Source organism: Ophidiomyces ophidiicola (genome assembly GCF_022830035.1).
Source record: "Ophidiomyces ophidiicola strain CBS 122913 chromosome Unknown scaffold_9, whole genome shotgun sequence".
NCBI lineage: Eukaryota > Fungi > Ascomycota > Eurotiomycetes > Onygenales > Onygenaceae > Ophidiomyces > Ophidiomyces ophidiicola.
Window position 1 is genome coordinate 191,792 of NW_026054649.1, and position 14,296 is coordinate 206,087.

Here is a 14,296-nt window from a genome sequence, read left to right on the forward strand (position 1 = left end):
GAAATGCAAAACTATTCTGCTCGACTCAATTCCCATAAAGCTGTTCGTGTACTTCATAAATAAAACTTGCTATGCATAAACTCTTCTCTTGCCGATGCACAAACCTTCTAGAACAAGTGAACTTTAATAATTCATCTCTAACCCATTTGGAAGGCCTCCGTCAAAGTCATCCCCACGAATTATCCATGTTCCCGAATAACCCAACGCCGAATTCCAAAGTTCGCACTCCTGCCGAATCCGTGCTTCCGCCTCCTGCACACTCGTGGCAATTCGACGCTTAACCTCCGCGTTCCAGGACTTCTTACCACCACGCGTTCCTTTTGCTGCACTCGTTCTTCCCCTATTATCATTCTCATGCTCTTCACAGCGCGACTTGACCGCGATGCCGACCAGAGCTTGCATGGTATAATGGGCGTCGTTGCCTGCATTATGGAGATTCCAGCCTGTAAGCTCGAGGTCTACTAGGATTTTGCTGAGCGAGCTTGGCTGCATTTGACGGTTGAATACTCTGAAAAGAATGTTTGTATCTAAGCTATCGAGAAATTGCGCTTTTGACGTGCCGCTGCTTTCGTTTGATCCACTTTCACTGAAGTGGTTGGCAGCGTGAGCGAAGGATGGACACCCAAGCTGAGCCATGTACTTGATGTCTGATGAGAGGTTATGGCCGACGAGAATAACATTGCGGCGCACAGGCGCAGAGATAAGAGTGAACCGGTTTTCGGAATTCCGACGATTATCAGCAGTAATGAATTTTTTTGGAAGAGGAACTCCTCCATCTTCGTCGTCCTATATGTTTGTTAGTTAAGGACTCGAAAGGAAGTCGTTTCGATACAATATACCTCACTATCATCGGTTTTCGTACCAGCACGTTTCTCGGTATGTTTCAAAGAGCCAGAATAGGGAGGACAAAAGAACGATTCCACAATATCAGCGGCATCATTGATAGATATCCATTCGCTGTTGCCAAACTCGAAATAGTCAGGGCAGCCGGCGACAAAATCCTGGTTCACAATATGACGGTACTCAATAATTCGAAAATGGCGGGTTTTGATCTTGCCCATCCAGTTGCTGCCGTTTTTACCGGGAGAGATACCCTCCAGATCTAAAGTATCCAGTGTAGAAATACCAATTTCTAGTATCTGACTGTGCGCCTTCTCATTTGACTCAATATCGATAGAAATGAATAGCGGTGCGTCTGCAAATGGGAACGGGGCGGTATTTTTCACGTTCAAAGGTGTCATGCTGGCAGCAGCCACCAAAGAAGCAGAAGTAGAGGCGTCCCAGGAACAAGTATAGTCTACACCGAACTGTCTGCTGGGCTGGGAAAGACGGCCCCGGAGACCTAAATAGCACTGTGCACGTTTCAGCGAGCGACACCAGAGCTGAAGTCTTCTGGCTTGATCTCTCTGCTTTTTGGCCTTGCTTAACTTGGATTTACGGCGAATGGCACCAAACGCAGCTTCCATTTTGTCTTTAAAGGCTGCAAACGAGCGATCTGTGGTACCTGATGCGCTTTTGGGACGTTGAAATTGCCCCGTTGGAGGAGGGATAGTGCTTTCCAATGAATCCTTCATCTCGCGGCTGGTAGAAGTGCCTAGAAATTGCGGTAGCGGGGTACCGTCGTTATTAAATGGTAGACGTACGCCCAGATGGGATTTCTCAGGAATTTTTGCGCCACAGCCAAATTTTTTGTTGATTTCCTTCATGAGCTGTTGCACCTCCGGTTCGGGGATTAGAAGTAGGGGATTGGGAGATACAGAAGAGGGGGGGTAGATATAATACCTATTGTGAGTCATTCATTAGTAAATAATACACAAATAGCCATTGTCTAAATAGATCATTCACGAGGTACCATTGCAAGAGTGGAAGGGTATGACAGACAGAGCCTTAGTGGCGGGAGGAGGGATACATACAGATTCCATTTTCGGTTCCAAAACTTTCCGGCATCAAAAAAAGCGGGGCCAGCCTTCTCAGCAGCATCAGCATCAAGATACCTATAAGGAAAATGACTGATAAGAATAGCTGGGCAGAAGTAGCATGTATTGTCGAAATTTGGCTGCGAGGCCTGTGTAGGTTTGTTTGAGGAATCATTTGCGTTTCTTTCTCCCAGAGAGCCATCCTTCCTCCTTTTAGCATCTTTGGCGGATGAGGTCAAAGCAGCGAGATATTCATCTTCATATTCCGAATCCGAACTAAGTTCTACCTGTGTAGGGGGTGTTAAAGTTGAACTGGTTTTAGCAAGACTTTTCGGAACTTCCGAAACCGATTTACGCGTTATTTCAGGTGGTTCATTCTGGGTGTTAAGGCCCACATTGACGTTCAAAAGAGACTTATCTCCACCATGAAAGAGCATTTTCAGACGTTCAGACTGACTCATGGCTGGGGACATTGCATAGAAGAAAAAAAACTGAAAAATTAGCAGGTTCACCTGGCTGAATCTGTTGGGCTTCTAAGATGCAAGGCAAAAAAAGATGGAAAAAACTTAATGCTTGCAATTTCTCAGCTGTAGCAGATGCTGAAATGCACGCGGGGAAAATTTCAGTAAGGCAGTTGAATGTAAAGAGTAGACAAAATGCCAAATTCACTGGCAATTTTGAATAGAAAGAAGTTACATCAACCAGTTTCAATCTTAACGGTAATGCCCGTTGGTCCTGTAAAGTGAATAAAAACTAGATAGTATTAGAGCATAAGCGCTATGCCCACATAATTCAAGATTCTGGAATGGTCCAGATGAATACAGCAGAGAAAGAATGCATTTGTCTCTTCATTTCGCATCACAATGTCTGTTAATGATGCAGTCGTTCGTCGTTGCCAAACAAACCAAACACATCTAGGTGCAAACAGTGCAAAAGACGCGAAATCAGCTGATCATTAGCTGGAAGGCTTATTCTGGGTTATTATTTATCCGATAAGCCAATCAGCATTGCGTGGCAACATCATCTCCTCGCGAACTTCACGATAACATCATCACCATGAAGCAGATGTCCATACGGGTTCTGACGCCATACCCCCGCATTGCCTTTGGTCTTTGGCCCCTGTTTTTCATTCTTCTATAATATACATATCAAAAGTTTTCTGTTTTATATAATGGTGCACGATCTCCGCGCCGCCGCGCGTAAACTCCGGAATTGAGCTACCTTGCGCGTCCTTCCCCCGCGAGCATTGATCCCGCCAGAATGTCGAATGATTTGATTTCCCATCGGCCAGAACTGTTTTTGGAAGGGCCCTCCGATCCTGATGCGCAGGCAACTATCACTGATTTTATTGACTACACCGAATACCTTCCGTCAGACCTTGTTCGCTCCCTGACTTTGGTTCGGAACTTGGACAAGAAATACCTGGATGCCGCCAATGCTGTCCATGAACTCACTCGCATTTATGGCCAGCTACCAGAATTGTCCCCCAAATCTCGACCAGATCCTCACACCCTTCGCATTCAAATATCACAACAGCTAAAACGAGCGATCAATGCCCGCGAAGCGTCGTTTGCCGAAGCCTCCCGCTTATATGACGCTGTAGATCGCCATTTCGACCGTTTAGGAAGTATCAAATCTAAATTGGGTGCGCTTGCGATTACCACTGCCCGCGAGCTTGAAGCCCAAGCAAAGAACCCGCCTGTGACATATAACACCGAAAAGGTTGAAACGCCAACGCGCCTCACGTTACGTCTTGATGGTGGGCGCCAAAAATCTCGCGTTGAAAAGGTAGCTAGAAGTAGCCGTCTAACCAGCCTAAACCCAAGTCACCTTACGGTCAGCGTCGAAGGAGCTAGCAATGAAGCGCATGTTTCAGCACTTGGAGAAGATAGCCTAAAAAAGAATACTGCTCAACCAAAGAAAACGCTGAAGAATGGCATAAAGCTGCCTGGAACAAGGACCCACAAAAATGTCCCGGAACGCTCTACCAGCAAAGTCCTCGCCGCACTCCCTCCCCCACCGCCAAATGCAGAACTTGGAGGCGAACACCGTCCATGGCTACGGCTTACTGAGTGGGAAATGGCTATTCTGCGGAAAAAAATGAAAAAGAACAGTGTTTGGCAGCCAAGCGACGTTATGATACTCCGCGAACTTGGAGAACTAGGCCGTGGATGGGACAATTATCGAGCAGCAAAGGAAAAGGCCGAGCAAGAAGGCGCCGAATTTCTTGATTGCGACGATGTTATGAACACTTATGTTCCAGGAAAACTCACCCGTAAAGCTGACGCTGTGGGCGGCACCGGAACGGTGGAAGAAACGAAATTGGTTAATCGAGGTATGAAAATGAATGAAGCGAGGAAGTTGAAGCGCGAATCCCAAGCACGAGAACAAGCTGCACAAGCTGCGGCGGAGGCGGAGTCTGCAGCAAAACGACTGAGCGATATCGGATCGACGTTCAAGAGCTTGTTCTCAAACCCATTTAGCCAGAGACCCCTTGATACATCTGACACTGGATCTTTCGGTGTAGCATGCATTACTAACGGCATCACAGTGAAGCCTAGACCACAACCAACCGGTGCTTCTAGGAAGAGAAAACTCGAAGAATCAGAGGCACTTGCGCAACCAGAGAACACCGAGCATATGACCACTGACACCACTTCAGCTAGAACTAGCACGAAAAAACCAAAATTGACAAAACCCATGACTATTGCTGATGATACCACAGTTGTAGAACCTACATCTATCAAAACCTCTATCCCTATCGCATCAGCTGCCCCAGTGAAAGAGGCTCAGGAGATGCCCCCGGCCGAGCTGGAACGCCCCGTAACTCGGAGCGGCCGTCGACCATCAACATCAAAAGGCCAGCCAACATTTACTCCACCGAATGGTTTGAGATCGACCCGCCACCGATCCGCAACCGCGGGACCAACAGAGGCCGCAACCCGCGAATCAATTCGCCGCAAGAGCATGACGCCGGGCAAGGCTATCACAGTAGACGCTAGTGCACTAGCACCGGCCACCACAGCGGCAGGGCGACGGAGTAGGCGTCCCGCACCGGGCCCAGTGACGGCAGGCCAAGATGGCGGGTCTGCTGTTAGTGTTGGCCGACGCAAGGCTAAGCCGACCAAAAAGAGAAAGGACCTGAACGGGAGAGATGGCAATTCTCAAACGCGGGATGACTATCGAATCGATGAAGACGGGGTTATGGAGGAAATTGACCCGAACGAGCCGAGATACTGCCTTTGTGGGGATGTAAGCTTTGGGACAATGATTTGCTGTGAAGACAATGATGTGAGTATTTTTATATTTTTCACCCATGTAATTTCTATATAGGATGAGGATGGTGGTGGTGACGATGGTTTTCTACTTTCGTCAACCAATTGTTCACAATGTTGAAAGCCCGAGACTAACTACGCCCTATAGTGTGATAAAGAATGGTTCCATATTGAGTGTGTTGGGTTGACGGAGGTCCCAAGCCGCACCGCCAAATGGTACTGTCCAGACTGCAGGAAGAAGCTTGGCAGGCTAGTTGCGGATGGAATTGTTCGGTCAGGCAGCCGCCGCTGATAGCCCTGCAGCTTTTGCATTGGCCCATGCCGGTCCGGAGGTCCGGAACTTGCCTTTGATTTCATTTCAGAGTGCGGATGGATCGAAATTCTCATGGTATCGCTACTTTGCCTCTTGACTTTACCCGGAAATTAGCGGGGTTTGCTTCCATTTGACTGTGTGACTTTCTGATTGCTACTCTACTTACTACAACGTGCGTCTTTTTTGCTAGCATCGTGGCGGGAGACTTGGTTCGGGATACCAAACAGTATGGAGTCTCGGCCCTGTAGCTTACCATCGGCGCATCTGGGGGTTGGGGCTCGGGTTTAGAACTTAGGCGGCGAGGCGAATCCAAGATTTCTAACTAATAAAAGTCCGAAAGTCAGGTTTGAGTTCCACCAACGAGCCTGAAGCAACTCTCTTCAACGCCTCTTCGATGATGCTGCTGAGAATACATGACGTAACAACGCACAAACAACGCAGCGGCGAAACCGTAGAGAGAAGCGGCGAGAAGGCTACTTAAACCCCGGCTGCCCGCTGCTCAGACTTGATTTCTTCCCCTCATCACAACTTCAATCGAGATACTACCACATACTTCTCAAACTTCCAATCTTCTCAAGCAATACCGCTTTTACCAAGCCTTGTCTATCAAAATGGGTTGCGGATGTGGATCTGACTGCTCGTGCAACGGCCCCAGCGGCTGCACCTGCGCTACGCAGAGCTGCGACTGCAAGACTTGCGGCGTCCGTCCCTCTCCAGGCTCATAAGCTAACGCGGGTAGGCTAACCTATTTACGCAGAAATAATTTACCTGATTCCGTCCGTCCAGAATCGCCAAGCTATGCCGCCGTTCGCAGTCTGGGAGGAGAGGAGAGTCGGATGACAGCTGGTCAAATCTTTTGTTGACCAAATATTGGGAATGATTTGAACGAGCCTATTGCACCAAGGCTTGGAGCCTGAATATGTATACTTGATGTATCCACACTCGCTGGCAGGAGGCCTATGTAGGCCGTCGCCAAACGGTGCTACCCTGCCTTATATAGCCACTGCAGAAATTTTTTTTTTGGATCTGCATCATGCTGCACTCCTCGTGCGTAGTCCATCTTTCGTAAGATCTCAAATGCCGGAACACAGCCTGGCGACGTTAGCCTCGGCATCGAAAAAAGCGACCAGAACAAACAGAGCAATGTCGGGCCGCCCGCCATAGCCACACTTCGATAACCATGGCAACATCCACCACCAGTCTACTCGACATCTCTGGCGTAGTTATGCCACCCGTTGATATAGAAGTAGCCCCCCTGTCAAGGAGAGCTACTAAACAAAGTTGCGGGAAACGGATGTTGAATAATATTGTGCTCATGCAGGAACGCATCTAGAAGAGTGGGGCCCGGTCTTTCAAAGTCGTTATTTATTGATGCCACAGCTCCTTTCAGCATGCAGCTTCTATCATTTATGTGCAGATGCTGGAAAACAGGATTGTGCGCGGCGTCAGTTTCTGCTCAGTTGTTGAAGGCCCGAATATCCGCCCCTCCGATTCAGGGTTTTTACCTATTGTTTGTAGGTGGCCCTAGCTCAACCACGTGCTAATCAAAAATTATTAGTCAGCTATTGGCTAACCTACTTTAGTTTCTTAAACTTTGCACCGTTTGCATCACCAAGGATGGTTCCACGCAAAACATACCTATATCTTTGGAAAAGTCTCTACAACTGATATTACTACCGAGCCGATTTTTTGGCTCGGCCGACCTCCCACTACTGCTTTGAATAGAGCATTAATACCACCCAGGCCTGCTCCTGGACTAGAGATTTCATCAACTCTTATTTGCTACTGGAATGGCTTCCAGGGTGTACCTTCCCTGCCGCCCTTGGAATGGCTGCTAATGCCTAGCAGAGAACCCGTTTTGTTATACCAGTCCTTCAGGAAATCTATTATACAGATGTGCCGTACTTGCTTGTCAACTACCATTTGGCTTTCTGTCTTTATCTCTTTTTAGCAGGCATAGTCATAGAGTAGCATATTGTGTCTTGGGCCAACATAGCCCATCAAGGCACTATGTTCAACGCACTCTAGATATTTACATGAAATTTGATATAAAACTTTTAAAAGACCTTCCAGTGAGACCAACAAGAATCAATTTTACATTTTATGTCTTATTTCCAAAATCTGTTTCCCCTCTTGCCAACACAATGTCACCCTTTTTACTTTTACTGCCCGATTATTCACTCTACTGCCGTGACTTGAGGAAAATTCTCCAGTGTATAGTCAGTAATTCTGGATAGATGGAGGTTGGGAGTATTTCATACCAGATATTTTAAGCCACTCCCACTGAAATTTCTAAACTAAGAACCCCCAAGTCCTTATATTCCTTAAAACCTGAATGCATTCGCGGTGTTCAAAGAAGCCTTCTTCAGGTCATTAATTGGTATAAAAATTGTTACCCAGAGACAGTATCAGGGACGCTGGATGGTTTCAAAGCCCAGTCTCGGTTATTTGGGCCATCAATGGTATACATAAGAAGGGAGACACTGTGCCGTGAATTGGTGGAGCATTGTAGGCGAGGTAAGAAATAATCCAATAGAGGCACAAAGCTTGTAGTGTATATGTACACCTGCATATGGAGTATGGGCTCCTGTTTGCGCAAAACACCAGAGAATCATTTCTTATGGAGTCCCACCATCACCTACAAACATCAAAACCAGTATCATAAGACCATCACTCTTACAAAATATCAAAAACAAAAAAGAAGAGGTCTTAGATCTGAAAGAAGAAAAGCCGACTTAATAAAGCCATTCATGCAAGTTGTGGTGTGTTTGCTAGCCTTATCCCATAGAAATAATACCTGAGACCAAAGGACAGAAATTTTTTATCAAAGGCATACATGCATCTGGAGTTGTCCTTTCCGTTTTCCCCCTTATGTGGATACACAAGGTTAGTCAACAACAGTCCTTTTATTCTTATTTGGAAAAAAGGCGAAACAGAAAGGCGTGGCTCAAGCAAGACAAGAAAGAAAGGGGTAACACCAACAGAATAGCCATGTACATGAAACCAAAGACCTAACTCCTACAAAAAATGATTAGCATAAAAGGGCAAGTTGTAGAACCGTTAGCAAAATGCCACTCAAGATTATGATTATGTTCTGCAGACAGATGGGTGATTAGTTGAGTCCTTCTGTGAACCGGCTGGCACGGCTGCTATCTGCATGAGGGTAGCTTCTCCCGAGCGCGTCGTCTGAGCGAGGTCGCACGGGAGAACGTGGAGGAGGAGGGTTGGATAAATGGGGCATGACGCTGGTCCTGGCATCCGGGTGCAAGCCTGTTCCGGAGAGGGCACTCTCAGTAGTGATCGCTCGAGCTGGTGACGGACGAAACAAGATTTCTTCGGAGGTATCGCTTTGCTGAGACACGGGGCGGCCGAGAGGGGGGGATGGGATGACACGAGATTGGCCGATTTCTTTCTCGGGCTGTTGAATACGCGGAATCGAAGGGCCAGCGGCAGTCTCCTTTGCAAGACTACCGGATTCATAAGCTTTATCGCTGGCACCAAATTCGTTGTCATAGCCGTCGCCACCAGTCTCCAAAACAGATTTAAGCTTTCTCCCTCCAAGCTTTTCGAATCCACGCTGAGCGGGTGCGATTTCTTCCTGACGAATTGCTTGCCCAGAGTTCCTCCAACGGCTGAGAGCGCGTGCAGGAGCAAAGAAGTTTGCGGCGAGGAAACTTGAACGCGGGCTCATATCGTTGTTACCACCAGACACGGCCGGTGCTGAACTCTGCGGGGCCTCTGAGAGTGCACGTGTCTGCGAAGATTTTCGCTTTCGAAAATGGATTGCGAGCAAAAGGATCAGTAGGATTAAAACAACGCCAGAAACCGAACCAACAGCAGCTCCAATTATCTGCGGTTTGGAAATGCCTGCTTCCCCAGCATCTCGGCTCGGACCATTGAGTGGGGCGGTGGGTAGGGATTCAGCTTGGTCAGTTGGTGCACGCCCATCACCACCAATGTTGACCTCGGTCGAAGTCTCTGAAGAAGTTGAAGAGGATAGCTTCGAGGATGACGTGGTGGTCGACCTCGTAGTGCTATTCGAAAAAGAGGAGATGGTCGTTAAATTAGACGAGAATTCCGAAAAGCTTGGAGAAGTCTCGTGTGTCAGCAAAGACAAGATGCTAGATGTAAACTTCGCGGATGAAGATGTCAAGGTTGAACTAGCAGGGATTGATGATGATGATGGAAGAACAGATGAAGTTGAGGTAGATGGCGGGGCCTGGGAAATATTAGATGACAGCTTATGCACTGAGGAATTGAGACTTACAGGAAGGGGTTGTGGAATTGGAATCTTTGTTTCACCTGGCCAAGGAGTGCCAGAGGGAACTGGGGATTGAGACGGAGCTTGCTGGGTTTGTGAAACGCTAGCTGGATGGGTAGGAGACGCGCCACTTGATTTTGGGAGAGAGGGGACAATGATTGGTGACTTTGCATCTGCTGGTATGGTGATAACACCTAGCAGAGAGTTTGAAACTACTGCCGGAAGAGTTGCAACAGTAAACCTCCCAACAATGGAACCATTGGTGAGCACAACATGCACAATGGTCTTCACAACAACAGCTGTTGATGAGGAAGGTTCTGCCTGCCGAGCAACAATCACACCTTTATAGTGCGCGCGTAACAGATGCCCGGCAGCCTGGATGGTGGGTGGTGGGGCATGTTCCCTCTCGGCATCCCGGGGTGCAGCATATCTGCCTCTTCCAGCATTGTTGTTCTGGTCTTTCGCCTGTAGTTCCCTTAACAATGCTCTGGCTCTACCTCCATGATGACCCATGGTGAAGGTGAGTTGTTTTTTAAATGCTTGAGAGGGATGCTCTTAGCAGTGCATAGGGCTTTTATCAGAAACAAAGGCTAAATGCAGATAATAAAAAGGCAAGAATAGACAAGAATAAACAGAGAAAACAGCTGAACTAGTAGAATCTAAGCAAGGCTTTTGGGCTGAATACCACAGTGTCGTAAGACAAAACAGAGCAGAAAAACAATTGGGCGTGAGGTTGGGAAGGAGTGGAAAGGCACGAAACGATATTTGGTGCCGTTGTGTAGGAAAAAAAAATTTTGGGCACGCTCAAACGCGTAGAGCCGATGTAATTATGGTTGTTATTGGCAACGAGTGGAAAACGTATGACGCGCGAACGTTCGGTCGCTGGAGGGGTAAATAAACGAGTGAGATGAGAGATTGTGGTGTCGAACTGTGCGACTAAAGAGTTGAAAGAATGGACGTCAATCCTCGGACGATAGGGGACGACGAGTTGTGGGGTCTATCAAAAACACCAACGGCGCTATTAGCACATTTTCAAGCAGCGTCTTTAAACAGCCTGGCTTTGGGAAGTAAATGTACCAAGCTCTCACGGAGTCCGATCAAGTCATTCCGACAGCAGGACGGCTTAACGTAGCGAATTGAGGCTTTTCAATTGATGCTGGCCTAGAGGAATGGGGCCAGAAGGAAAGCAAAGAATCTGGATGGGCAGAGAGAAAGAATCTCACGGCCTGTTCAACAGCTCTATTGAACCAGCACCAAGCCCACCGGCTCCGACCAGTTCCCTTGTTCTTCTTCCCTTTTCACTCTCCTCCCGCGGTCTTGCAACAACGCGCTCTCCCTCCCTCACCCGCTCTCTACTTCCGTTCGGTGTCGTGGAAAGTAAACGCGATTCGTCGCAGCCTCATTCTTCGTGTCGTGCGGAGGCAGGCCTCAGAGCAGATCGCGGCGACGGCCTTTTTCGACGTGCCTGGCGCAAACACAAGCCAGGCCCATTTGCAGCCAGCATAGGAGAACGGAGCGGGAGAGCAGCGGATGGAGTGTGGTCGGCCGCCTGTCGTCCGCTTGACGTTGCACGGGACCACGGGGCCCGGCTGCAGGAAACGCCAAGCCCTGTAATAAAACACGATCCGGCCACTCATTGGCGCCGGCGGCGCCCGCCCGGCCCCATTGGTCTGCCGTACCTGCAGCTTGTGGTTTTGCCCATACCATTCACATGACGCCAAGAGTATGCTTTGGGGTTAGCGCGACGGGCTACACACCTTCGCATCCTTCTGTTGCACTGTGGTTCTTTGCATTCTGGAGTGATCCTGCTTGATCTTTCGCTTGTGCACGGAGCATAGGCAGATATAATTAAAGATAGGCCCAGTGCAAAGAAATGTGCTGTGTCGCAGGTGTATTTAGCTACTTCATACGGGTAGACAATCAAATCGTGCCGTACAGCATTTGGTGACGTGGACTGTCAAGCTCACTAGTATTAACGCATAATATTTTTCTTGTGTGCGGGAATAACTAATTACTCAATCCGATTGCAGATACCATTCGGATTTCTAATAATGTTGATATGCAATCACCGACTCTCAAGGCCTGGAGTTTCGTCTTAGCTCGTTTCGTTGAGCCCCATACTACTGATTCTCTTAGTGATCCCTCTGGATTGCAGCACCCCTGGCTTGAAAATATATTGCCGAATCCAGATGGAATAGAGGCTAAGCATAGAAATTTAGGTACTCAATGAATCGTGTCGCCCATACTAAGCTAATTAGATGAAGTCAAACGGCTGGCGGTTGACTCTTCGAGAGGGAAGCCATGCATTATCACCAGCAAATGTAATCTTAAGTTTCCCCAAAATCAAACGCACTGCATAGCACATCCTGATTTGCCAGCAACGAAATCCATCGGGTGAGAGGAGACTTCTACGGAGTACTCCGTACTACTTCCCGGCGTATGGGTCGTAAGAAAAAGAGACATAACACCATACAGCCTGTAGCCCTTATTTCTTTTACAGCAGGTCGTAAGCGTCTGTGATCGGGCCGCGGACGGACGCGTGTCATTGGCTGGGGCGCGTCAGCCGGTTCATCTCGCGTGAGCCAAACAGCTGCGGCGAGGACCGTTCCAGGGATCCATGGAAAACCAGATCCTGGAAGTCATATCTGAGTGGCCGTGCACACGCTAGCAAGGGCGTTGAGATCTACACGCTAAGTTCGCTTGGTCCACTTAACAGATGAATCCACTCAAGAATAACGGCTCCATTGATGCCTTTCCAAATGACAGCCACGTTATCTAGGGCCTCAGAGACTGAAAAGGCGCTGTACTGGACGCTGTGATGAAATAAAATAACAAAGACAAATGGTATGAGGAACAGCCTGAGGCAAACTACCCTGGTAGAACCCGCTAGCTACCTCAGTGACAATAAACAAGTAGAGCATGCAATGGTATTTCGCGAAAGGGTCATCAAAAAGCGGCCAAATCATAATGTTCACAAGCAATGGCGGCGCTAGTTTTCTCGTTTTTTCTCGTTTTAAAATGTCTCCAACTCGTCAGCAGCGGCCTCATTCTCGGCCGGAATTTCGAATCCCTCCTAAAAAAAAACCAAATCCGTTAGCATTTTCAGAATAACATCGCGTATATCTCCAGACAATAAGAATCGCGGTTCGAACATCACCGTGTGCACTAACCTCTGTCGAATACAGAATGGCCTGAATGTGCTTGATGAGAGAATCTTCCTCCTTCTCAAGGTCGGGATCCGCCTCCACAGCCTGCTGTAGCAAAACCTCGATGTCCCGAAGTTTGGCAAAGTAGAAGTCACGCTCTTTTTCCAAGCCAGCGATCGCTTCTTTTTGGGCATTGATCTCTTGAGTCAGCGCTGCGGTGTTTGCTGAGCCGCCGCCGCCAACTCTGGGCCGTGCAGCACCCACGGTAGGAGTAGTGCCGCGACGGCCACCGGCAGCGGACGATGTTCCAGGTCTTGATGAAGAGGCTAAAGCAAGAGGCGCTCCAGAGCCCTTTCGTCGGCCCACGGCATCATACTCCCCTCCTGGGTAGTTCTGGTCCCAAAATCGCTTGGTAAACTGGAGGAAGTCGAGGTTATCCTGCATACGGCATTTGATGAGCATTTCAACGGGGACGGGGCGATCTATCTGATGGCGTGCGAAGATGTCTAAAGGGCGGTTAGCAAAACGTAACTACCCATTCCAGTAGGTGGCCAGGCGTACTCTGCAGGACTTTGAAATTTTGGATATAGGCATATTCGGTGTTGACATTAAACTTGACTCGTGACATTGGTACATCCACTAGGCCAAACTGTCAGACACAACCTGAAGCACTTTGGTAATTTATCCCAGGAACATCAGTACTCACAAAATATTGAGTCGTAAATTTGGCAGTACGCAGCCCTGTCCCAAGTCCCAATTTCTCAGTCAGCAGTGCATCTCAGAACGGCAAGCTTCAAACTCCCAATTTTGTAATGAATATAGAAGTAATCTCAAGTCATCACGGCAACAATGATGGTGAAGTTCTCTCAAATTTCACTCGATATGCGATTAAGGGGTGGAAACGAAGAACGTAAGGGGGCCGCGATCGTACCCAGTACCACATTGCTCGACCTTGGTGATATTGAGTTGGAGGAGATTGTTCAGCCATGCCAGTAGCTCTTGTCTGCATGGAACAGTTAGACGTTAGCCGTCGTGGGTTACCAGGAGATCGTTTGCGAAGGAAACGGAGCGAGGGAGCAGCAAATCAAACGTGGCGGCTGCAAGCGTTGCAGGGGAGGACGTACCTGGATTCACCCATGATGGAACGATTCTAGAAGTTACAGCTACAAGAATGGCATCAGTACTTGGTTCATATTCTAGTGTAGAGGGGGCTGCCCTGAAAGATTTATACACACCACGGAGAGATGGCGGGGTTCGAAGAGGGTGCTGGAGCGAAGGCGCAATGGTAGAGAGCTTCCCAAAATGAAAGGGCCAGCTTCTTTCTTGGCCGGGATCAAAGGTTATGGGAGCAAAAGTGATGGAGGGGGATGGTGTTGCAGTTGTTG

The 14,296-nt window shown here is 48.3% G+C and overlaps 4 protein-coding genes across 4 annotated transcripts; 1 reads left to right on the forward strand and 3 right to left on the reverse strand.

The window, feature by feature from the left end:
• Positions 1–123: 123 nt before the first annotated feature.
• Positions 124–2,377, reverse strand: LOZ57_002970 (uncharacterized protein; the record flags this gene model as incomplete). Its single annotated transcript, XM_049252025.1, has 3 exons — positions 124–786; positions 840–1,782; positions 1,914–2,377. 3 exons carry the CDS (start codon positions 2,375–2,377, stop codon positions 124–126), a joined length of 2,070 nt encoding a protein of 689 aa, XP_049108908.1.
• A 799-nt stretch (positions 2,378–3,176) lies between these two features.
• On the forward strand, positions 3,177–5,249 carry LOZ57_002971 (uncharacterized protein; the record flags this gene model as incomplete). The annotated part of the gene is made up of 1 exon (XM_049252026.1): positions 3,177–5,249. One exon carries the CDS (start codon positions 3,177–3,179, stop codon positions 5,247–5,249), a length of 2,073 nt encoding a protein of 690 aa, XP_049108909.1.
• Positions 5,250–8,616: 3,367 nt separating this feature from the next.
• LOZ57_002972 (uncharacterized protein) lies at positions 8,617–10,278 on the reverse strand (the record flags this gene model as incomplete). The annotated part of the gene is made up of 1 exon (XM_049252027.1): positions 8,617–10,278. One exon carries the CDS (start codon positions 10,276–10,278, stop codon positions 8,617–8,619), a length of 1,662 nt encoding a protein of 553 aa, XP_049108910.1.
• Positions 10,279–12,809: 2,531 nt separating this feature from the next.
• BIM1 (microtubule integrity protein mal3) lies at positions 12,810–14,049 on the reverse strand (the record flags this gene model as incomplete). Its single annotated transcript, XM_049252028.1, has 5 exons — positions 12,810–13,417; positions 13,473–13,550; positions 13,618–13,652; positions 13,843–13,914; positions 14,036–14,049. The coding sequence occupies 5 exons, from the start codon at positions 14,047–14,049 to the stop codon at positions 12,810–12,812; spliced, it is 807 nt and encodes a 268-aa protein (XP_049108911.1).
• Positions 14,050–14,296: the final 247 nt, after the last annotated feature.